General features: G+C 38.1%; 2 protein-coding genes across 2 annotated transcripts in view; one reads left to right on the forward strand and one right to left on the reverse strand.

Moving 5' to 3' along the window:
- Positions 1-24,607, reverse strand: part of LOC127431366 (retinoblastoma-associated protein-like) — a 47,070-nt gene that overhangs the window by 9,713 nt on the left and 12,750 nt on the right. The window contains exons 5-18 of the mRNA XM_051681792.1: positions 24,549-24,587; positions 24,393-24,442; positions 24,045-24,155; positions 20,440-20,582; positions 20,130-20,207; positions 19,290-19,399; positions 19,127-19,204; positions 16,738-16,825; positions 16,494-16,610; positions 15,901-15,957; positions 15,756-15,787; positions 13,934-14,010; positions 13,498-13,724; positions 679-794 (exon numbers count right to left, since the gene is read on the reverse strand). Of these exons, the coding sequence (XP_051537752.1) occupies positions 679-794; positions 13,498-13,724; positions 13,934-14,010; positions 15,756-15,787; positions 15,901-15,957; positions 16,494-16,610; positions 16,738-16,825; positions 19,127-19,204; positions 19,290-19,399; positions 20,130-20,207; positions 20,440-20,582; positions 24,045-24,155; positions 24,393-24,442; positions 24,549-24,587 (1,323 nt within the window). The remainder of the gene's footprint in view (positions 1-678; positions 795-13,497; positions 13,725-13,933; positions 14,011-15,755; positions 15,788-15,900; positions 15,958-16,493; positions 16,611-16,737; positions 16,826-19,126; positions 19,205-19,289; positions 19,400-20,129; positions 20,208-20,439; positions 20,583-24,044; positions 24,156-24,392; positions 24,443-24,548; positions 24,588-24,607) is intronic.
- Positions 2,167-4,503, forward strand: LOC127431373 (lysophosphatidic acid receptor 6-like). Its single transcript, XM_051681798.1, has one exon. The coding sequence runs from the start codon at positions 3,042-3,044 to the stop codon at positions 4,068-4,070; it is 1,029 nt and encodes a 342-aa protein (XP_051537758.1). The 5' UTR covers positions 2,167-3,041; the 3' UTR covers positions 4,071-4,503.

Genomic DNA, 24,607 nt, shown 5'->3' on the forward strand with positions numbered 1-24,607 from the left:
TTTCAGACCCGAATAATATGATTTGAACAGAGACCAGCCGGGGCAGGGGGGAGGAAACTAACTCAGGTTCGGTCCAAGCATTCGAACCAAGTGTGAAAGCACCCTAAAATATATCCTTTTGTGTTCCACAGAAGAAAGCGAGTCATATGGGTTTGGATCAACATGAGGGTGAGTAAATTACTGAATTTTGCTTGGCCCCTAATCATAATCTCTGTGTTTGCACCCAAAATACTGGCATTTTTAACCAACCCAAATTATAGTCATAAAATAATTTTATTAAAAGTAAACTGTACAATTCCATAGCTATCATTTAAGACTGCTCCCAATAACATTAAGCTCCCCACTACATTACAGAAATTCCACATATGCAGAAAGTATAAAAAAAAATAAAAAATTAATCCACTTGGAAAAAGATTTCAACTTTAAAACCTTTTGATAATCAGTATATATCATTCCGAAGTGTTTCAACTAATGTTTGAGAGTGACAAAATTATGCTGATTCTGACAAGTTCATCAGAGGCTTTTCACAACAGCAGAGTCACGCACTGATTTTGGCCACTTTCCCAAGCATGGGTTTTGTAACAAGTTCCAATATTAGTATCTCTCACATATTTCCTCTCTAACTGAAATTCATTTTAGACATTGATTTTGCATGCCCAGCTTCAAGGGGTCACTCACAGGTCAGCTGCTGTATGGTTGTGATGCAGGGGTTGGTTCAGTGTCGCCGGGGGCTCTGCTTGTTCACCAGGTCCTTCCTCGCGAGACTGTCTGAGGTGGTCAAACAGTGGAGAGTCCTGGGGTGTAGAGAACAAGGTGCTTTGTGTTAGTTACATCACTGGTCTGAAATCAAGAACACCCTTGACACAAATGGAACAAATTAGAGGATGAATTTCCCACAAGAACAATCTGACAGGATTAATGTTTTAATGAGGAATTAATATAAAGAATAAATGATTCATTTAAGGTTCATTAATGCAAGTGAATGGTGGCCAGACTTTGAAGCTCCAAAAAGCACAAAGGCAGCATAAAAGAAATCCATACGACTCCAGTGGGTTAATTAATGTCTTCTGAAGCGATCCAATCGGTTTTGGATGAGAACAGACCAAAATGTAACTTCTTTTTTACTTTAAATCTTGACAACAGTCTCCTTGGTGATAATGATTTCAAGCTCAATTACACTTCCTATAGCGCCATCTAGCGCTCTGCGCATGCTTCAAGCACTAGAAAGTGTAATCGAGCTTGAAATCATGATCGTGCCTTGAGATTGCAAAGGCAATATGTTATGTACAGTGAAAAAGAACTGTTCTCACCCAAAAGTGATTGGATTGCTTCAGAAGACATTGTTTAATCTACTGGAGTCGAATGGATAACTTCAGTGTTCCCTTTATCTGCTTTTTGGAGTGTCAAAGGTCTGATTACCATTCACTTGCATTGAAATGACCTACAGTTTAAATATTCTTCTAAAAATCTTCATTTGTGTTCTGCAGAAGAAAGTCATACACATCTTAGATGGCATGAGGGAAATAAATGCTAAATTTTTTTTGGGTGAACTATCACTTTAAAGCCATCTGTTATGCAGCCAGCTAGAAATTGTGCATTGTGGCCGAAACTATGAAAATAAAATGTATAATTTTCCAAAAGTGGGGTCAATTTTTAAAAGTGAATTTTTTCCCCTACAATGACTAATGCCCTTGCATTTAAACACTGCATTTGACCACCAATAAAACAAAATCACAAACATAATTGCCCATGGATATTTTTCCAAGAAAGATGGTCTGTTTAAATTCTTTCAACACAGATAACTGATTGAGTAATAAAATTCAATATACAGGGATTGGCTAGACCGGATAGAAAAAGAGAAGTCAACACATGTCTACTATACATGGGAACTCTTTCAAGCCTGTTTAAAAAGCCAGGAGGCAGCTCATAAAGTTTGTTGAGAGAATGCCCAGAGAGTGCAGAGCTGTAATCTAGGTCAAGGGTGGATACTTTGAAGAATCTAAAATATAAAATAGTAATAAAAAAGATGGCTTACAACAGCAATGAGTAAAAACCACTCCTACCAATTACTCAACACCTGTAATACAGTAAATTAAAGTGATTTAGGATTCAATGGGTGGGGTGGAAACTTTGTCAGAAGAGTAAGTGGTTATGCTGAAACATCTGAGGTATCATTCTGAAAGAGCATTCAAACCATTCACACGTAAACTGGTAAAGGCAGCTCATAATGAAAGTGTAAAATGTGTATGCAAGAAGAATGGGGGAGGAAATAGACATTTAAAGGGAGGAGGAACTTCAACTATAGCCCCTCCCTCTCACACCACTTCCAGACGACCACATGAAGTAAATGTCTCTGTGTGAAACCAGAGACTGAACAGCAGGTAGGCTCCACAAAGCCTCACAGGATTACAACATAAAATGATTGACTATGACTAAGACAGAAATTCAGGTACATCTGGAAGAGGCAAAGAAGACTAACAAGCCTGAAGTAAAACTGTGAAGGAGCCAAGACAAGGATGCATAATTTTTTAAGTGAAATTTAGAAGGGTTGGTTTGTGGAAATATCAAATCACTCATTTTCTTAATGAAGACAACCAAGGAGATAAACTGGCTATGGTCTTTTCATTAAACTTCAAGAGTGATGCTGTTTTATTCATGTCACAAAGGAACTGTGAATATGAAAGAACAAACTTCAAATCAACTTCCTGTGCCGGCAATAAGAGTTATTCACTGAACCACACAAGCAAAGCACCCACTGTTTGGGGAAGAGAGAAGGTAAACTGATGTGGTTTGATTAAACAAATGTTTGCATGTATGTGCTCAGTTGCACTTTGACAGTGGGATTACGCAAAATTTTTCTGAGCTTCCAAACAAGGTGCTTCTTGTGGCACACCTGTGAAATGTATACATGTCAGATGCTCATCATTTTTGCTGAATTTATGGATCTTCACGGAACTTAATGTTTTGGTTCTCTGACGTTTGAAAGTACTATAGGACATTGACTGACTCACCTCTGAAGGTCTGATTTTTCTAAACTGAAGATGAGCGATTCAAATAACTGCACAGGAGACGGATTTAAGCACATGTTATATAGCACCGTTTTCAGTATCGTCTTCATTTTGGGGCTGCTTTTCAACATGGTGGCAATGTACATTTTTGTATGCAGGCTGAAAGTGCGCAACGAGACCACGACGTACATGCTGAACCTCGTAGTGTCAGACACACTCTTCGTCCTCAGCTTGCCCTTCAGGATGTTCTACTTCATTAATCAACATTGGCCTTTCGGCAAAGCTCTGTGCAAAATCTCAGTGGTCCTATTCTACACCAACATGTACGGCAGCATCCTCTTCCTCACGTGCATCAGCGTGGACCGCTTCCTGGCGATTGTTTACCCCTTCGCTTCTATGACACTCAGGACTAAGCGCAATGCCAGAATAGCCTGCTGTGCCATCTGGATCCTCCTGATCTCAGGAGGATTACCTGCAGGTTTTCTGATGGACACCACATTTTCTCCGAACGGCACGCAATACTGTTTCGAAAACTACTCTAACTCTCAGTGGCTGTCCCAAGTGTCAAAAGTGGTGGTGTTCATGGAGACGGTGGGCTTCTTGATTCCATTGCTGATAAATTTTATCTGCTCCATGAAGGTCCTGCAGACCTTACGACATCTGGAGAGCCTCAACCGTGGTGGGCAGCTCGACAAGGCCAAGATCTTGCGCATGATTGTGGTGCACTTGCTCATATTCTGTTTTTGCTTCATCCCTTACAATGTAAACTTGGTGTTCTACACACTTGTCCGTAGTAAGATAATTGAAAACTGCACTTTGGAGTATGTGGTCCGGACTATTTATCCAATCGCATTCTGCATTGCGGTGACCAACTGTTGCTTTGACCCTGTGATCTATTATTTCATCTCCGAGACGATCCAGAGCTCCATTAAACGGAAGTCTTATGTGGTCCATAAAAACACAATGAACAATACAATAGATGATGATAGTTACAGAATCAATTCTATGACTAAAATCACATCTTTACAAGTTAAATTTATCAGTGATGAATCTACTGTGTGACTTGACAAATGCCAGGAAAAAAAAATTATATTCATTATATGCCACTTGAAGAAAATTATATGCTATGAACATTCTCAGTTGTTCGGCCAATACAAGCAATGGTTTTGAGCAAAGGATATACTGGACTCATACACCTGACTGATGACTGGTGAACTTTAACACAATGTATTAAAGTTCATCTTCTTGGTGCTAACTAATTTGTGTTTACAATTCAATCTCTACTCTCATGGAGCATTTGTGTTAATGGTTGATTGATCTTCCACTTGAATACAAATTTGACTTGACTTTTAACAGTATTTCTGGACTAAGAGCTAAAGCTCTAACAGAGAAAGGCTATGTAATAGAGCTCAAATATCGTTTCACATTACGTCCATTCATTTTGTTGTACATGTAAATCTTCAGTATTAATCCCAATTAAATGGCTCATTAAATATCTGGCTTATGTTTCGAAATATTCATGAAAAAAGTCTCTTCTAATGGCACTTTTCCACTGCACGTTACGGTTCGACTCGACTCTGCTCACTTTACTTTTCTGAGCTTGCTTTTCCACTGAAGTTTAATGCAGCCTTAACGTGGGTGGGATTATAGGCTGATGATCATAGTTGCATCGCCCCATCCAGCTCTCGTTGGATCCTCTCTCGGCTACTAACGTGAGGAACGTCTGCACCTCGTTTATTGACCATGGCATGGTTTTGCGCACAGCCATTTCTTTTTATAATTCGAAAGTCGCGTGAACAAATGATACTGCTATCGCTGTTGCTAACTTTAAAAGTAGCGGGTTGATGTCCCGTGTCCTGAATCCAGTGACGCTGGTAGTGACGATTCTCTCTGACCAATCAGTAATCTGCAGGGTTTTAACGTCACATTTAGTATCGGCTCGGCTCGCTTGGAACCTCGATCGAGGTGGTACTAAAAAAAGTACCAGGTACCAGGTACTATCCACAGTGGAAAACCCCCAAAAAGCGAGCAGAGTCGAGTCGAACTGTACCGTGCAGTGGAAAAGCCCCATAAGTGACACTAGGGCCAAAAAAAATCTAATAAATTCCCACGAGATGTCCCCAAGTATCCTTTAATGTTAATTTCTCAGCAACTCAAAAACAGTTTGGATTGCTTTCCGAGTTAAGCCATGTTTAAAATAAACAAATTCCGTTATATCCGCTCAGTCTGAGAACAAACAGTAACATGAAAAGGGAGCGACCTGTTGCACAGGATGACATGACGTTTGCTTCTGTCTACTGATTATATCAGTGTATGTCATTGTTTGAAATTAAGCCGATGACATCCAAGTCTGCAGGGTGTGTTACTGGGATGTACAGTAGTTAGGGATCACCCTGCAGTAGCTTAAGTTATGTTATATTTTCATTTACAAGATTGAAGTTTTTACTGTTTAAGTCGTATCTGAAAAAATGCATCATCTCCTCATTTTTATTGACGTTTATACCGTAACGTACCATGAGCAAAGTTATGTTCCAGGAGGGGAAAGGGGACTGGATGAGACCTGCTCCATCAATCATACCGCATTCCTGAGATAACTGCATGCCTAGGGGCATGTTTACAAACACTTTCTAAAATCAAGCCGCTAAAGGGGGCTTTCAAAGTCTTAGACAGTGGAAACTTTTGACAAAACTTACAAGACGATTTACATATAGTAAATAATAAGCGAGAAAATAAATGTCATAAACACTGAAATATAGCAGATTGCCGCACTACAAGTTTTATGTCAGTGTATTGTCCTCTAGTATTATAATATCCTCACCTTCTTAACACAAAACTGTACAACTGACCATTGTACCAGGCAAACAATTTCCTACATTTACATTTATGCATTTGGCAGACGCTTTTATCCAAAGCAACTTACAGTGCCCTTATTACAGGGACAATCCTCCTGGAGCAACCTGGAGTTAAGTGCCTTGCTCAAGGACACAATGGTGGTGGCTGTGGGAATTGAACCAACAACATTTTGCTTACCAGTTCAGTGCTTTAGTCCACTATGCCACCACCACTCCTACATAGCTCCACTTGTGTTATGTCTCTTGTATCACTTGTTGGTCTCTTCTTACACAAAACAAAATAAACTAATGAAAATAACAACAAAACATGATTGCTTTTCTTTCCAAAAATGGTATAATTTTTAGGATATTACCCCTCTTTTCTCTTGATAGAAATGAATTGGTAATTATGGTTACCGGGATTTGTTTTCCCCCCACACTAAACCATGACCACAGAGGCAAGTTTGTTTAAAAGCATTACATTCTTAATCCCCAACACTTGCGATATTCACTTGGCTCAAATACACACGATCAACAACCTGTGGATAATTCTGTATGGACAGGCGAGAGACCCTAACAAGCACAATTAAAGCTTTTAATCTGATCACCCAAGTGAAAGTTGAGATTGTGATCTCACATAATAATTATGTGTCTGATTCTAAACAAGCCCTTACATGGAAATCACTTACTGAATCAGATGCTAGCCAATAATTTGGACACGCAGAGACCAACTAAAAGTTCAGCTGTATTTAATTTTTAAATGTGCTGGAACAGGTGTCGTTCTAAAATAAAGACCAGTTTGACAAATATAAAGTAGAGCCTGCACAACACATTACTGGATTGACACAGACAAGTAAAAGCAAGCCACTAAAGGTAAAGAATGCAGAGTAAGATAACATGGAAAAATGTGCACACTTTGGCAAAATAAATCAGGCGCCACACTAGCCGATTTTTCCAGTGATTTTCAGGTGTTAGCTTCATAACATAAACGCAGGCCAGGTGGAGAGAGACAAAGCAGGCATAAGTGTCTCTCAGCGGCAGGTCGTTAATCACTTGACCGTCGGGACTCCATACTGATCTTCCTGCTTAATGGCTCCAGCAACAGAAAAGCACATCAAAGCTGTTAGAAAAAAAAAATAATTCGGCAAGTGTGTCATACCTCCGACTGAAGAGAGCGGGATCTCAGCCAAACAGTCTGCATGTGTGACACCTTCGGCCGAAATAGAGTTGTTTGGTGTCTGCTAGTTTGACGTTGGCTTAAGCAACAACACAGTGAAGGCTGACAGCTGATTTAAAGCATGTTGAAATTCATTATAAATAGTGGTGTTTAAAAGTCTAGACCACTTCTGAAAATGCTTTCATTTTGCATTTTTCCACATTTTATAATCAAATAGGTTTTTATTACAAAGTATTAGCATAACAATTTGAATGAAGTTGAATTGAAAAATTATCTCCAAATTTAAATTTCTGTAGATTTTAGGCAAATTTTCAATGTGAACTAATTTTTAATCGAGAATAAATTCCGCCTAGTAACAGCCCTGTTTATTTGCACACAGTCTCTGCTCTGGTTTAGCACTCAGTTCACTAAAAGACACTGGAAATCTGTGTTCAACACAACTTGAACAGTGGAATTCCAATCTTGCGAGCCGGTTCTGAACTCAACTGTTTAGGGAATTCATCCCTGAGTGTTTTGAAAATCTAAACTGTATATTTTAATTGAGGGAATTCTGTTCAGTTACAGTGGCAAGAAAAAGTATGTGTACCCTTTGGAATCACCTGCATTTATGTATAATTTTGTCTTAAAATCTGGTTTGATCTTCATCTAAGTTACAATAACGAACTAATAAAATGCAAATTATTGTATTGTTCTTGTACGTATTGAATGCATCATTCAAACATTAACAGTGAAGGTTGGGAAAAAGTATGTGAACCCTCAGGCTAATGACGTCAACGAAAGCAAATTAGAGTCAGGAGTTGGCAAACCTGGCATTCAATTAATGAAACAAGATTGGAAGTGTGGGTTAGAGCTACTTTGACTTATAAAAAGCACTCAAACATTTTGAGTTTACTATTCAAAAGCATCTGCTGACATGGACCATGCCTCGCAAAAAAGAACTCTCAGAAGACCTACGATTAGTGCCGGACCGATTTATAAGAACATATAATGGTAAAAACAATGCTTTAGAATCGGTGTCATTACATAGTTTGTCCAGCAGAGCATGCTCCGACTCCATTGTTTACAGAGCTGACTCTGGCTCTGCAGATGAATGAAAGCTAATGTGTAAACATGTATTCACCAAACTGTTTTGTTCAGGATTCACAGTTTGGTACCCCCTTTAACTGAACAATTCCAGTCATGTCATTTATAAAATGTAATATTTAAAAGTCTGGTTTTCCACCTTGAAAGTTTCCCCTGAACTTGTCTAGCAGAATACAGTGTAACATCGCTTGACTCGGCAGGTGTAAATGCTTCTTGTTTTACAACCTGCCAATAATTGACTGGCAGTATTAACATAGTCAGCATTTGACTCCTACTAAACAGTACTACTGATGTTTATTTAGCTATTTATTTTATTTATTCTTTATTTTAATGGTCAGCATTTGACTGCTACCAAGCAGTACTACTGATGTTTTTTTTAGCTATTTATTTTATTTTGTTTATTCTTTATTTAAATGGTCAGCATTTGACTGATACTAAACTGTACTGATGTTTATTTAGTTATTTTTTTTGTTTGTTGAATTTATTCTTTATTTTAATGGTCAGCAACTGACTGATACCAAACATACAGTACTGATGTTTTTTAAGCTATTTATTGTATTTGTATGTATTCTTTATTTTCTCAGTGTTCATTTCTAGAATTTGTTGACAATGTATAATAATAATGTCAAATATTCTTTGATAAAAATATTTGTTTAAGAAAGTAGCCTTCTGAGTACCTTTGCATAGTAATATCGGTGCATAATCGGTGAACAATCCACATAGAAAAGGTCTGTTTTCATTCCAGCTCCAAAATTAACTATATCAGTCACCATATCGGTGAACTGTCCCCCTCTAAAATCGGTATCGGTCTCAAAAATCCCATATCGGTCGGGCCCTACCTACAATCAAGAATTGTTGCTTTGCATAAAGCTGGAAAGTGGTACAAAGTTATCTCGAAGAGCTTAGATATTCATCTGCCCATAGTTAGACAAACTGTCTATAAATGGAGATGATTTAGTACTGTGGCTGCTCCCCCTAGAAGTGGCCGTCCAGCCAAGCTGACTCAAAGGGCAAATCGCAGAATGCCCTAGAGTGACAGCAAAGACTTGGATATGAATAACTGAAACTGGATTACATCTTATTAACATCATCAGTTCATGAGGCTACTATACGAAAAACATTAAACAGGCAAGGTGTCCATGGCAGGACACAACGAAGAAACCACTGCTTTCCAACAAAAGCATTGCTACGCACAAGTTTGCCAAAGACTACCTATATACTCCACAACGCTACTGGAAAAATGTTTTGTGGACAGATGAAACTAATGTTGAATTGTTTAGGAAGAACACGCAGCACTACAAATGGCATAAAAAAGGACACCGCATACCAACATGAAAACATCATCCCAATGGTGAAGTATGGTGGAAGGAGCATCATGATTTTGGGGCTGAATTGCTGCCTTGAGGCCTGGACCATTTGCCATCATTGAGGGATAAGTTAATCAAGATATCCAACAGGATAATATCAGGGTGGCTGTGGAATGACCTCAAGAGAGCCGTTCAAACCAGACATCCTAAGAATATGGCTGAGCTGACTTGTGACTTTGATGAAGATCACATTTTATGACCAAATATTGCAGAAAACCAGCTAATTCCAAAGGGTTCACATACTTTTCTTACCACTGTAGTTTCTAAAATAAAAAGTAATCTTATGACTACAAAAAAAGAAGTGTAACTGTGTAAAATTGAAATATGGTATAATTCTCAAAAGATTTAGGTTGAGGTTTCTCTGGCAATGTCTTGTGCATAAGCTAAATGAAGTGTACAACTTTGCTATCCTGAGCTGAACAACTATATTAGTGAACACACACACACACACACACACACACACACACACACACACACACACACACACGTTTGTGTGGCTATCCTTATGAGGACTCTCCATAGACATAATGATTTTATACTGTACGAACTATAGATTATATCCCCTAACCCTAAACCTCACAAAAAACTTTTCCTTTAGTATGTTTAATCGATTTGAATTATGGGGACACTAGAAATGTCCTCATAAACCACATTTATAGCATAATACCCTTGTAATTACCAGTTTGTACCCTAAAAAAATGTCCTCATAAACCAGCCAAACCCGCCCACAGACACACACACGCACATCTTAACAGTTATATGGCATATACCCACATACACACGGACTCACGCTTTTTGATTTAGTGTGACAATATATAAAGGTGTGAAGATCAGTAAAGACAGATTTAAAAGGAAGTTTTGCTCAAGCTTGACAGTGAACATCAGGCATTTTCAATGAACTAAGGAAGATCATAGACAAAGAAAAGTCAGAAATGTGGACAAGGCCAAGTGAAGCAAATTGAGCATGGTAAGTTGGTTCATTCATTGTGCATGATTTCTGAATTTGAATGCTATCTACAACAATTCAAGAATGCTTTGTCCTCTGAGCACTCAAATTAAAAATAAAATAATAAAAATACAAATTCATTTTCCCTCTGCTTGAAACTACCTACCACTATGTATGCATTTTAATACACATGGTATATATAAACTGTATATTGACACATGCTTATGAAACATAAATGAAGTATACATAGCTCATCAAAATTATCTAAACTGCTATATACAATGTTCTGTTTTTTTATTATTACAGGTAAATAAAATGAGCAAAAATGTCAAGTCTTGGCAAAACTCTTCCAATTGTCGTATAACCTCAATTTTTATACAGATTTTTTACTTTACACTTTTATAATGTATACCATTATGTATAATGTATAATATAATTTTATAAACCAAACATTTCTGAGCATTTTCTTTAGTTTAGCGTTTATAATAATTTGGGGGTAATTGAACATTCGTAAGAAATATTTAACATGCATATCACAATGTGTTTGCATAGCAGTCCCATGAACATTAATGATCTTTGCGGAGCCCTTTAATAATTCAATCACTTTACAGTTCGGTTTTCATAAAGCCTGGTTATATAGACAGAGGCATCCTGGCTGATTATGACCAGGTGAGAGCAGATGGTTTGTAATATATGAAGAGGAAGCTCTAACTGAAATAGAACATTTCCTTCTATGGTTATAGTTGCCTGTATGAAGTACCTCTATGAGACAGGTGTCACTAAATAGCACTTGCTCTTACAATGAACTAAATAAAACAGCAAACGCACTCACAGTTTGCAGTATCATGGTGCCTGAAACCTTACGCTGCAGAAACACTTCACAATTCTGGCTCCTTAATAATTCCTTTAGTACTTTTGAGTCTTGAGGGAGCACTTGCTTGAGCTCAACTATATTATAACATATATATTTTGTTTATATTTCTTAAAAACACAAATATTAAAAGCCAATGCTATTATTGGTACTTTTATTACCGCTTATTACAATAAAGCTCTTTTCTGAATGTGTAGTTTTAACTACATGTTGTATGAACAACTAGTCAATAATTACACTTGTAAGAGCATTAAGTAACAGTAACGGTTCTTGGTTTGAGTCGAATAGGACCACTTAGTGAGTCAGATATTAATTCAGTAACCACTCTAGCTGATTCAGTTAGGAAGTGAACCATTTTAGACTGGTGGGTTTTCTAGACTCATTTGAGACATTTTGACTGTTTCATTAAAAAGAGCAGGCTCATCAGCCTTTGTTTTCTGAATTAGACTACACTGGTTACAATGTTTGTGAGTTGTTGCATGCATAACGAGGAAAACGCAATAGAAACACATAATTTCTTTGCATTGTATTATTTTGCAGCATCCAGCATTTCTTAACACATTCAGACCGCAAATTCAGCTAAAAGCTGATTCCTTTTGCAGTGGCGATTCAGTAGCGACAAAAGAAAACAGTGTTAAAGATTTGAAGTATGGTCTTCTGTCTGCATCGGTGGAAAAATACAGACATTCAAGTACTATTAATGTTAAAACAAACAGCATAAACTTTCAGCTCTTTTATTTTTTATGTAACCGGTTCTCGATTTCCAACCCTACACACAAATATTGAATAATCACAAGCAGAAAGAAAACTTAATCGCCATAATTATGATGCTGCTTCTTGATTATAATAATTTAAGTACTGGTTTAACAGTAAAGCTATTGTCTCTCTGACCACAGACAGGTTTCACAATTGTATCTGGACTACAAAGTTTTGATTGATACAATCGAAACGGAGAATTGCCCAGACAGGAAGTGGCCATGGATCTTAGGAACAAGACATACATCTCTATTCAACCCACCAGCTATCGCTTCATGTACTACAAGATCTCCAACAGCCTGATCTTTATATATGGCATAGTCGGCAATGCCCAGGCACTGCGGCATTTCTGCCACATGCCTTGAACTTTCACCAGCACTGCCGTCTACATGGTCAACCTGGCTTCCTGCGGTCTCCCACATCCTCCTGGATCCTTCTTCCAGACGACACCGTACTGTAATCCTAGCAGTTCTTGGCTTGGTCCAAATTGCCTACCTGTTACCTGCACTGCTGCTGCTGCTCAGCTACTGCAGTATATTACGCATGCTCTGCAGGCTGCCGCGTCAAAGAAAAATCCTCCACCTACGCACCCTTACCATCACCTACTGGGTCCTGGGTGTCTTCTTTCTCTGCTTTACACCATATCACCTTAACCTACTGAGTTACACCCTCACACAGGTGGGGCTTGTGCACTGCTGTGGCTTGGCTCAAGTCACTAAAGCACTGCATCCTGTTTTGCACTCGCTGGCAAGCACCAATTTCTGTCTTAACCCCCTCATTTACTATTTCTCCAGCAGCCTAGTTCACAAAGAGGAGATCACCAGAAGTGGAAGTCCCAGTCAGTGAGCACTGCTGGTGTTTGCTCAATAACGTCACTGATTATGAAGGTGACATGGGGTACTTGGTGTAGGAATGTGCAAATCGACAAGACTGTTGGTTGCCTGAATGACTAGATGGCTAAACGGTCTCAAAGGAATAGTTTATCCAAAAATGAAAATTCTCTCATTCACTTACCCTGATGCCATCTCAGATGTGTATGACTGTCTTTCTTCAGTAGAACACAAATGAAGATTTTTAGAAGAAGATAGACTTTTGGGTGAATTTTTCCTTTAAGGAAGCCCTGTATGTTCAGGCCTGTTTTGGATTCACCTGACCTTGATCTGATGCATTTTATTAAGTGACGTTTACATTAAGCACATCCTTGTGGTCAAATCTAAATCTAAATTGAGCGCAGTGGAATTATTTAAATAAGTCCAGTACCCAATTGACTAATTAAATTAATTCCAATGAGCTCCATTTAGATTTAGTTTTGACCGCAAGGTTGAAAACTAGGAAATAGCAGTGCTTGCTAAACAGGTGTTTCAATGAGTGAATGAATGACCCAACCCACATAAATGGTATATCGAGCATATGCATATTCTTGGTCACTGTCATGGTTTTAATCTACACTTTACTCACCGCTCTCCATGCAAGACTCTCCATGATGACATGTTCACAGTGCTCCAAGTGCTTCATAATGTCATGTTTCAGGGTGGGCTCAGCTTTAATGAAGCTCTCTATCACCTTGTAGAAGTCAAAAGCGTGCAGCTTGAAGACATCCAATATCCAGGGGAAGCACAGATCAGTTTCTGTGGAATCACTGGCACCACAGCCTCGGCCAAAGCCTCCATTCTTTAGGGAGTTTCCTAGAACAGGAAATTACACATGCTGTTAAAATGTACGCAAAGAAAATTGGTAGACAATTCTGTTATAAATGCTATCGAAAACATAAGAAAGATAAAATCGTCAGTTTGCATAACATGAGTGTTCAATGTCATGGCAAAGGTGAAAAAGGATGACCAATAAACATGCAGATATTAAGAATGCTCAAAATACAAAATACACTACTACGTACCAACATAAGTAGCCAAAACAACTTCCAGGGCACATGCCAGCAAAGAGGTATGAAATACTGCATTGTTGAGAAGTTTACTAAAATAGAAGAAACATGATGCATTGTCAATGCATAATTTATAATAAAAACAAAAATGTTTAACAGCAATGATCTAATATGAGACAACTTCTGCTTTGATAAGATATTTACAGTTGTGCTCAAAAGTTTGCATACCCTTGGAGAATTGGTAATATATGTACCATTTTTAAAGGAAACATGAGTGAGTAGGCAAAACAAATTTATTTTATTTCATATGGGATTCATATTCAACTGTAGGTTATAACAGAATGGCAAATCATAAAACAAAACATGGCAACAAAGAAAAAAATTAAATGATCCCTGTTCAAAAGTCTGCATACCCATAGCTCTTAATACTGTGTATTGCCCCCTTTAGCATCAATTACAGTGTGCAGTCTTTTGTAATAGTTGTCTATGAGGCCCCAAATTCTTGCAGGTGGTATATCTGCCCATTCGTCTTGGCAAAATGCCTCCAGGTCATGCAAAGTCTTTGGTCGTCTTGCATGAACCGCACGTTTGAGATCTCCCCAGAGTGGCTCGATGATATTAAGGTCAGGAGACTGCGATGGCCACTCCAGAACCTTCACCTTTTTCTGCTGTAACCACTGGAGGGTCAACTTGGCCTTGTGCTTAGGGTCATTGTCGTGCTGGAAAGTCCAAGAGCGTCCCATGCACAGCTTTCGTGCAGAAGAATGCAAATTGTCTGCCAGTATTTTCTGATAACATGCTGCATTCATCTTGCCATCAATTTTCACAAGATTCCCCGTGCCTTTAGAGCTCACACACCCCCAAATCATCAGTGAGCCACCACCATGTTTCACAGTGGGGATGGTATTCTTTTCACTATAGGCCTTGTTGATCCCTCTCCAAACATAGCACTTATGGTTGTGACCATAAAGCTCTATTTTGGTCTCGTCACTCCAAATTACAGTGTGCCAGAAGCTGTGAGGCGTGTCAAGGTGTTGTCGGGCATATTGTAACCGGGCTTTTTTGTGGCACTGGCACAGTAAAGGCTTCCTTCTGGCAACTCGACCATGCAGCTCATTTTTTTTCAAGTATGTATTGTGCTCCTTGAAACAACCACACCGTCTTTTTCCAGAGCAGCCTGTATTTCTCCTGAGGTTACCTGTGGGTTTTTCTTTGTATCCCAAACAATTCTTCTGGCAGTTGTGGCAGAAATCTTTCTTGGTCTACCTGACCTTGGCTTGGTATCAAGAGATCCCTGAATTTTCCACTTCTTAATAAGTGATTGAACAGTACTAACTGGCATTTTCAAGGCTTTGGATATCTTTTTATATCCTTTTCCATCTTTATAAAGTTCCATTACCTTGTTAAGCAGGTCTTTTGACAGTTCTTTTCTGCTCCCCATGGCTCTGTATCTAGCCATTATCAGCGCATCCACATGAGAGCTAACAAACTCATTGACTATTTATATACAGACACTAATTGCTATTTAAAAAGCCACAGGTGTGGGAAATTAACCTTTAATTGCCATTTAAACCTGTGTGTGTCACCTTGTGTGTCTGTAACAAGGCCAAACATTCAAGGGTATGTAAACGTTTGATCAGGGCCATTTGGGTGATTTCTGTTATCATTATGATTTAAAAAAGGAGCCAAACAACTATGTGATGATAAATGGCTTCATATGATTACTATCCTTAAATAAAAGATGCATGACCAGTCATATTTTCAAAATCAATGCCAAAATTTCACAATTTCTGCCAAGGTATGCAAACTTTTGAGCACAACTGTATACTGGTTTTACCTGAAGTTCTGCACTGATAATCTCTTTTCCTCCTTAAAAAAAACCAAAAAAAACCCAGCACATAGGTGACCACCAGAGAGGATGTACAAGTGACAATATGAATGCAAGCATGTAAAATGTACTTCAAAGTTTCATGAAGGCTTACCGATTTAAGCATGGACTCCATGACTTTGTTGTAAAGTTGGACACCAAGACTAAAACGCTGCAACCATAAAAATTTTTTATATTTTGTACTGTAGTACAAAAGCTAACATTTCAGAAGGTTTGAAGAAGGCTAATACATTTGTAGGGGAGACCTGGTAAGGAAATTGTATGACTTTTTAATATATACATTTCTATTGAACATTATTGGATTAAATTAACTGGCTAAAGTATACAACAAATAGTATAGGGATTTCAGCTCATTTCAAATTAAAATTCATATTATTCCAACAGCAAATTTTACATTTTGATTTAGTCTCATATCAATGCGAAAATGATTCTGAATTACAAAATATTAAAGCTGAAGGATTATTCATTTGAGGTGTGCACTTATTTGAGATACAGTGGGTAAATATTTTTTAGAAAGTGTTACAATTGCCCCCAACCACTGGTTCATGATGTTATATTTTGATTTCTTTTAGTAAATCCAATCTTTATAGTCTCTCAATGTAAATACACATATTAATGGAAAATGTCAAAAAACAAAAAACAAAAGTCTCCCCTAATCTAATCTAGGGTTTATTTTTCTGGCAGTACCTTTCCGCCCAGCCCCTCGCATCGCTGGCCTGCAGCCTGTGCAAACCTCTGGCTGAAGACCTGACTCAGCTCCTCAACCCTCTTTGTGATATCTTCTGAAGGGTCCACAGTGCAGTTCTGACAAAGCAACATTCAATTATACACTTACATATATCAAAACAAGCAGATGAATAAGAAACACTTCAATATCGGACTGGTTATTCCGTCTAGGAGAAAAACTGAACGTCCTTGTTCAGGGAAATACCTTAAAATAGACTTGGAGATTGCTTGAGGGCTGGTCACTGGTTGAGTTTAGATCAACTCTGAGCTGATGTATGGAATTCATAGCAGCTCTGCAAAATAAATAAATAAATAAATAAATATGTGGGGGGGAAATGACAAATAAATATACAAATGCAGTAAAGGGGAGGTGGCATGGTTTGAATTGAGAACACATTGATAAAAGATAAGCTTGCTCAAACACTAATTATTATTTGCCAAATATCAATCAGTGTAAGGTGTGTAGGGTTCTCTGAAAATAAAACAGCACAGATTTAGGGGCCATGTGAAAACATAAAAAGCAGATCTCAGAGGGGTTTCCATCATGTGAGCGGAGTCATAATAATGCTGTATTACAAATCAACAGTAGCCTAGTTTCCATCCACTTTTCGCGCTATTTTGTTATCGACAAAGTGAAAATGCGTAAACTTTTTTGTGAAATTTGCCGTCTTCGCCAGTTTCCATTCAAATCACCTTTTATCGATAAAAATGGTGTGCGTGCCATTTCCATTCAGAAATGTGTGTTTATCGCCAATTCGCCACCCAGATGTCCCTAACTTTTTTTCCTCCTAAGTTTTGGTAAAATTGGGAGAGTATTGAGACAATTCATTGAAATTAACCAGCTAACTGTCATTTTAATTCACAAATAAAAGCAATCAGATGATGAGGAATTGCAATCAAAAGGGAACAGTCCTTCTGATAGAACTGTAATATCGGTCCTGATGTTACGCCTATTGCAAGTTGCCACCGGTTCTGACACGAAAACAAATTGTCATGGCCCTGTTAAAGCTGGCAACCTGCACCAAGTAGCAGGGGGATCTTTCGGTCTTAGTAAAAGGACTATCCATCGATGTGTACATGCTGTGTGCACAGCAATTAAAGAAAAATTATGCAGTGCAATATCAGGGTTTACTGAGATTCAATTGGCTATTTTGGACAATCATCTAATCTAAATCATTGCCATCTCAACGAAATTATGTCCCGCATATTTGTCCAGCAACTTTTAACGACCAACTGAACTTGATTGTCATCTCAAATTCATTTTAGCGTCATAATGCAATTAACATTTTCTGAAGAAGCTCAGCAAATGCGATCCGAGGTAAAGAGAGTTAGATTTAAAATATTTAAACGTTTTAAAATGTTCAAAAGCTCGTTTTCTGAAAGTGAACTCAGCATTGGACAAATGTGTAAATTGTGTAAAGAAAAGGCATATATAGGTCTAAAAATTTTTTTTTTTTTCATTTGGTAATTAATTTTTTTAATTTAATGCGTTTTTCGTTTGGTAATTTATTTAATTTAATACAGGGAATTTTGCCTGCATTTTTTCAAAAGCTAAACAATAATTTTATAGAATTGGGCTATATGTTAGTGTTCCAAAAAAGCACAATGAAGCTTTTCTCCTAGTATTGTGTATTTATTTTTAATTTAAAACATCTTTGTGCACAGAAATTATATGTTTTTTTTTTTTTTTTGTATTGTGGGCTAATTCTGTGACTGCTGTCTATTATTTTGAATGGTGTGGAAAAGCAACTTTAATAAATAAACGGATGTCTACCGCGATTAAATTAAATCGCAAACAGTGGCCATTCATTTGATCTATGTGCACTTGTTGATGTGAATGATACGAGATATTTGATATTTGAGACCAACACACATACAATAAATTGGCTTTCAAGGATCCTATACCTTGTCGTCATGATTAACATAGGCTAACGATTGGGGCAAATTCTGTCATGTGACACTACATTTTGGCGTTAATGCCAATTTTCTGGTTTCCAAACCAGTTTTTCATGACATTTGATGTATCTACATAGAGTTTATGCGCTAGAGTTAAATGGAAAAATATTATGTCGACACTTGTGAAATTTTAGCGATAATTTGCGTTTCCATCAGCTTTATTTTGATGCGCTAAAACTTTTTCCGCAAAAAATTCTTGGATGGAAATGTAGTTTGTGTGAACATAATCCTATTCACACTAATGTGACAAACACTCCTTCTGCCTGCAGTCACTTTGGCAAACATTACACATACTATTGATTACGGGTGGGCAACAGGTGAAATGATAAACCAGTAGAAAATAGTTAAGCACAGCATTGATTCTATCAGGGCATTCGCTTAAATACTGGGGGCCCAGGAGGAAAATGTATTGGGTGTTTAACTTTTGTCTGCACACTGTTACTCTCAAATCAATTTAATTAGCTCACCAAGAGACAAATGAATGTGATGTTTCGAGCCACATGCTCTTTATCAGACTCGAGTCTGATATCACCCACTCTTTCTAAGGAGAGAACTATTTTTATATATTGTAGTCTGTGTTCCTGTTGATGAACAGAGTAAAAAGTGACGTTTTGGGTACTAACAGAACATATCTATACCTGATTGGGGTCTGTGGGACTGGAAATATGACATCCTCTTCATACTGATTCTTTCTTGGAGTCATTTCCACTTTTGTCCTACAAGGAAATTGATTGTTGACATTTAGAAAAATGAAGCTATGAGTGTGACCAATTGATTGTAATTGGCACATTTAATACTTACACTTCTGTTTTGTTTGGGGAAAGTGTCTCATCATCAACTAAGAACAACCTGGCATCAAAGTCCCTGTTTTTGTGGTACAGCTCTTCATACTGTTTGGAAATTGTTTCCATCTATAGGAAAAACACAGAAAAACAGGAGGCCACAAGCATTGTTATTATTTAGACTGAGGTTGAAAGATTATTTTAAGGTAAATGTGTATTGTGTAGCTGTTATTTTATTGCCAACTCCAATACTTCTGAACCTGGACTAACTTTTCTAATTATCACCATGCAAACATAGAATTCATAAAAACAGTGGACATAGTCCAACCCTTAACAACTGCTATGAAGCACAATATAGGCAGGTCCTTCATTGTGTGCTAAAAGCAATCAAAAGCACTGACTCAACTTAACGTTGTGCATTTTTCACGGTACAGTGCAAAATTGGTCTTTGAATCAATTTTCTGAGATGGGCAAATCCTAATGGGGATTTTGTTACTTTAAACAGCCTGTAGTTCTCCATGGCACAACAAACAGCACAGTAATACCTGGCATCGGAGCAGCTGACAGAATTTATTGGTCAGGCTGCTATTTGTCACTTAAAAAAACCATGTAAGCAGAGACAGCATAATAAGATCACCAATTTAACATTAAAGAAGGAATACAGTATTTATAACACAGAAATAAAGGAACAGTTAATCCAAAAATCTCTGCCTATTTCTGGCTAAGGTATGACTTCAGAAGATTGAATATAGTGTGCAAGTCATATAGGCCACTTATACTTTTAGCTCACAGAAGGCAACATAACACAGTATAAACAGAAGCTGCTTATGTTAAATGTAATTTATGGCATTTTACACACCGGAGGAAGCTCCTGGAGTCCTGAAAAACCCACAGAGTCCAGGAATGCACAGAAAGTACTCTGGTACACATTTCTCACCTGTAACAGACAATAAAATTATCTATGGATGATGAGAAGAAAGAAAACAAGATCTTCACCACACATGTGATGAGCTACCATTTCACGCTTAATCATTCAAACAAGTTTTCCACTCAAGAGCACAGTCTGGGTTTTATGCAACTATGTTATCAAGGATGTGCTTATGCAAGATGCAAGATGTGTTGGAAGTCATGCATTGGCTGATAGGATTGTGAGCGAATGGAGTACCAACCTCATCCACATTGCAGTCGCCCTCCTTGCAAAGTGTCTCCAGTAACTGCATGTCCATCACTGGAGGACGAGGTTTGGCTTTGCCCGGATTACGTCTAGACGTCCTGGTAGGAGGACTCAGGGTTGATGCACTAACAGCTGACTCTGGAATAAAGAAAGAACAACAAATGCTGCTGGTAGAATTTCCTCAAATATGAGGGTGATGTAGCCTAATGGTTAAAGATCTGGGCTGATAACTACCCTTGAGATGTCACTATAACGCCCTTGAGGAAAAAAGTCATGTAGACTGTCCCCATAATTTTAGATGTGGCTGTTCTTTGGTGGCATCACAGATGGAAGTATAGAAGCATGTCTTCTTGACATTCGCAGGTCAAAGTTTGCCAAACTTGAACCTTTGTCCACAGTGGAATGTGACATTTCTTCGCACGTACAGGTGCATCTCAATAAATTAGAATGTTGTGGAAAAGTTCATTTATTTCAGTAATTCAACTCAAATTGTGAAACTCGTGTATTAAATAAATTCAATGCACACAGACTGAAGTAGTTTAAGTCTTTGGTTCTTTTAATTGTGATGATTTTGGCTCACATTTAACAAAAACCCACCAATTCACTATCTCAAAAAATTAGAATATGGTGACATGCCAATCAGCTAATCAACTCAAAACACCTGCAAAGGTTTCCTGAGCCTTCAAAATGGTCTCTCAGTTTGGTTCACTAGGCTACACAATCATGGGGAAGACTGCTGATCTGACAGTTGTCCAGAGAACAATCATTGACACCCTTCACAAGGAGGGTAAGCCACAAACATTCATTGCCAAAGACGCTGGCTGTTCACAGAGTGCTGTATCCAAGCATGTTAACAGAATGTTGAGTGGAAGGAAAAAGTGTGGAAGAAAAAGATGCACAACCAACCGAGAGAACCGCAGCCTTATGATTGTCAAGCAAAATCAATTCAAGAATTTGGGTGAACTTCACAAGGAATGGATTGAGGCTGGGGTCAAGGCAACAAGAGCCACCACACACAGACGTGTCATGGAATTTGGCTACAGTTGTCGTATTCCTCTTGTTAAGCCACTCCTGAACCACAGACAACATCAGAGGCGTCTTACCTGGGATAAGGAGAAGAAAAACTGGACTGTTGCCCAGTGGTCCAAAGTCCTCTTTTCAGATGAGAGCAAGTTTTGTATTTCATTTGGAAACCAAGGTCCTAGAGTCTGGAGGAAGGGTGGAGAAGCTCATAGCCCAAGTTGCTTGAAGTCCAGTGTTAAGTTTCCACAGTCTGTGATGATTTGGGGTGCAATGTCATCTGCTGGTGTTGGTCCATTTGTGTTTTTTGAAAACCAAAGTCACTGCACCTGTTTACCAAGACATTTTGGAGCACTTCATGCTTCCTTCTGCTGACCAGCTTTTTAAAGATGCTGATTTCATTTTCCAGCAGGATTTGGCACCTGCCCACACTGCCAAAAGCAGCAAAAGTTGGTTAAATGACCATGGTGTTGGTGTGCTTGACTGGCCAGCAAACTCAGACCTGAACCCCATAGAGAATCTATGGGGTATTGTCAAGAGGAAAATGAGAAACAAGAGACCAAAAAATGCAGATGAGCTGAAGGCCACTGTCAAAGAAACCTGGGCTTCCATACCATCTCAGCAGTGCCACAAACTGATCACCTCCATGCCACGCCGAATTGAGGCAGTAATTAAAGCAAAAGGAGCCCCTACCAAGTATTGAGTACATATACAGTAAATGAACATACTTTCCAGAAGGCCAACAATTCACTAAAAATGTTTTTTTTTATTGGTCTTATGCTGTATTCTAATTTTTTGAGATAGTGAATTGGTGGGTTTTTGTTAAATGTGAGCCAAAATCATCACAATTAAAAGAACCAAAGACTTAAACTACTTCAGTCTGTGTGCATTGAATTTATTTAATACACGAGTTTCACAATTTGAGTTGAATTACTGAAATAAATGAACTTTTCCACGACATTCTAATTTATTGAGATGCACCTGTATTTGTGTTTCTTGTCTCCTGCGTACAGCAGATACCTAAACTTACAAAATGTTATTTTTCTAATCGTCCTAAATATTCAATATTTTTAAAAAGGTCACATCCACACTAATCGGTTTTCATTTTCAGTTTTCTAATGTCATTGTTTTCCAAAGTATGCGGTAATGGAAAGCGTTTTCAAAATACTCAATGTTACGTTAAGAAAAACGCCATTCTAGCTTGGATGAGAGGCATAATCATAGTAACACTTTTATATAAGAAGGCCCCGAGGATGTCTGAGAGTCTAGTTGATTCTGTTAATCTACTAAATATTGAAAGAGAAGAAAAACATCCCTCTTATCACTGAGGATGATAACAATTTGTATATGCTCATTGCTTGCTTACATGGACATCAAGAAAGCCGTTTATTGCGAGAAAGCTGCTTAAGGCCCGAAATCGGTGCATGCCTGTACATGAGCTGGGTTAGCGGCTATCTCTTTACTCATGTATACATGAGGCTCGGACGATAAGTGGCTTTCTCCATGGCAACATAATTTTCCCACAACACTTGTGTAAATAACAAACATGGCATCCGAGGAAGACTTCACTATTTTATTCCCCGGTGCTTTGCTTAATTTCCAGATATTCCAGAGTTGTTGCTGTATATGTTTCCTTAACTTTCTATCGTGACCTACAGCAGAATTGCACTGCAATAGTGGGGTTTCCTCTTGCGTAAAACTCCAGAATTCCCCCAATGTATGAGTGCACAAACATGAGGGACCGTCAGTATTTTACATTGGTGTGTAAAAATGGGTATAGTTTATAATGTATGTGCTTTTTTCCCACTGTACTCCCAGAAATGTTGAATTCATCCAACTGTGTTAACTTGTTGTTGGGCTCCATCCTATGACGTTTGTTACCCGATCTGTTCCACGTACATGTGCACTCCTCAAATACCTGTACCAACGCCGCGTATGCGTTTACATGACCACAATAATCCGCATTCTCCGGGAGAAACCTAGGTGTGTTAAACCACTTTCTGTTAATCCCTTAAAAGGCATACGAAAATTGGCATTCTTGTTTTCAGAATGCTGCTTTCTGCAAAAACCTTGGAATAAACCATTTCTTAAAGGAATGTTCCAGGTTCAAGACAAGTTAAGCTCAATTGACAGCATTTATGGCATAATGTTGATTACCAGAAAGTTAATTTTGACTCGTTCCTCCTTTAAAACATTTTTTTTTTTTTTTTAAAAGAAGCAAAAATTGGGGTCACATTAAGGCACTTACAATGGAAGTGAATGGGGGCCAATTTTTTTATGTTAAAATATTCCCAGTTTCAAAAGTATAGATACAAGACATAAAAAATGTGCATGTAAAAATGATTTTTAGTGTGATAAAATCACTTACAAACCTTTTCTGTGTGAAGTTATGGCCAATTTTACAACTTCGTTACCACGACGATGTAAGGTCAACAAACATTCTTTAAGTGCATGTAAACAGGGTCATTAACTTCAGTAATGATGTAATGTCATTGACAATTTATTCTCTTATTGACTGAAATGGCTTTTGGAATATATGTCCCGGATGTCTGTGAAGAGAGGAGTGTGATCAGTACTCACTGTAGGGTGACTGAAGTTCAGAAGGCATGCAGCGTTTGGTGAAGAACTCCAGCACACACAGCAGTAACTGGAAGGCTATCACAAGGTCATCCTCCATCTGCAGAAACGTTCCTGTACAGGGAAGAAGGCAGAAAATTAAGTAACAAGAGCCAGAGATGTGGATACACTATTCATGACACATTACATCTGGACAGAAAAAAATCCCACTTGTTCTGACATGTACATACACAAAAAGCTACAAAACAAGGCAAAACATGTAATACAATTATTTACAATAAGGGACAATGTACAGTCAGCCGGAATATTTTCACTGGAATCCTGATCATCAGGTTTATTTGTTATAATCACCTTTGGCCAAAAGGAACATGGTCCAACTGCTTTCCAAAAGCTCTTTTCTCCTGGAAGGATTGGACAATAAAGTCACTGATCTTTAAGGACACATCTCTAGAATTGTATGCTGGTAACAAAGTTAAAAGCAGCATGCAAAATGGAATTCCTACTCACTTAGCTTTGTCAGGCTCTGCAAAGATTTTTTCACACGTTCTGGAAGAAGATTAAAGATG

The sequence above is a fragment of the Myxocyprinus asiaticus genome, chromosome 40 (genome assembly GCF_019703515.2).
Source record: "Myxocyprinus asiaticus isolate MX2 ecotype Aquarium Trade chromosome 40, UBuf_Myxa_2, whole genome shotgun sequence".
Classification (NCBI taxonomy): domain Eukaryota; kingdom Metazoa; phylum Chordata; class Actinopteri; order Cypriniformes; family Catostomidae; genus Myxocyprinus; species Myxocyprinus asiaticus.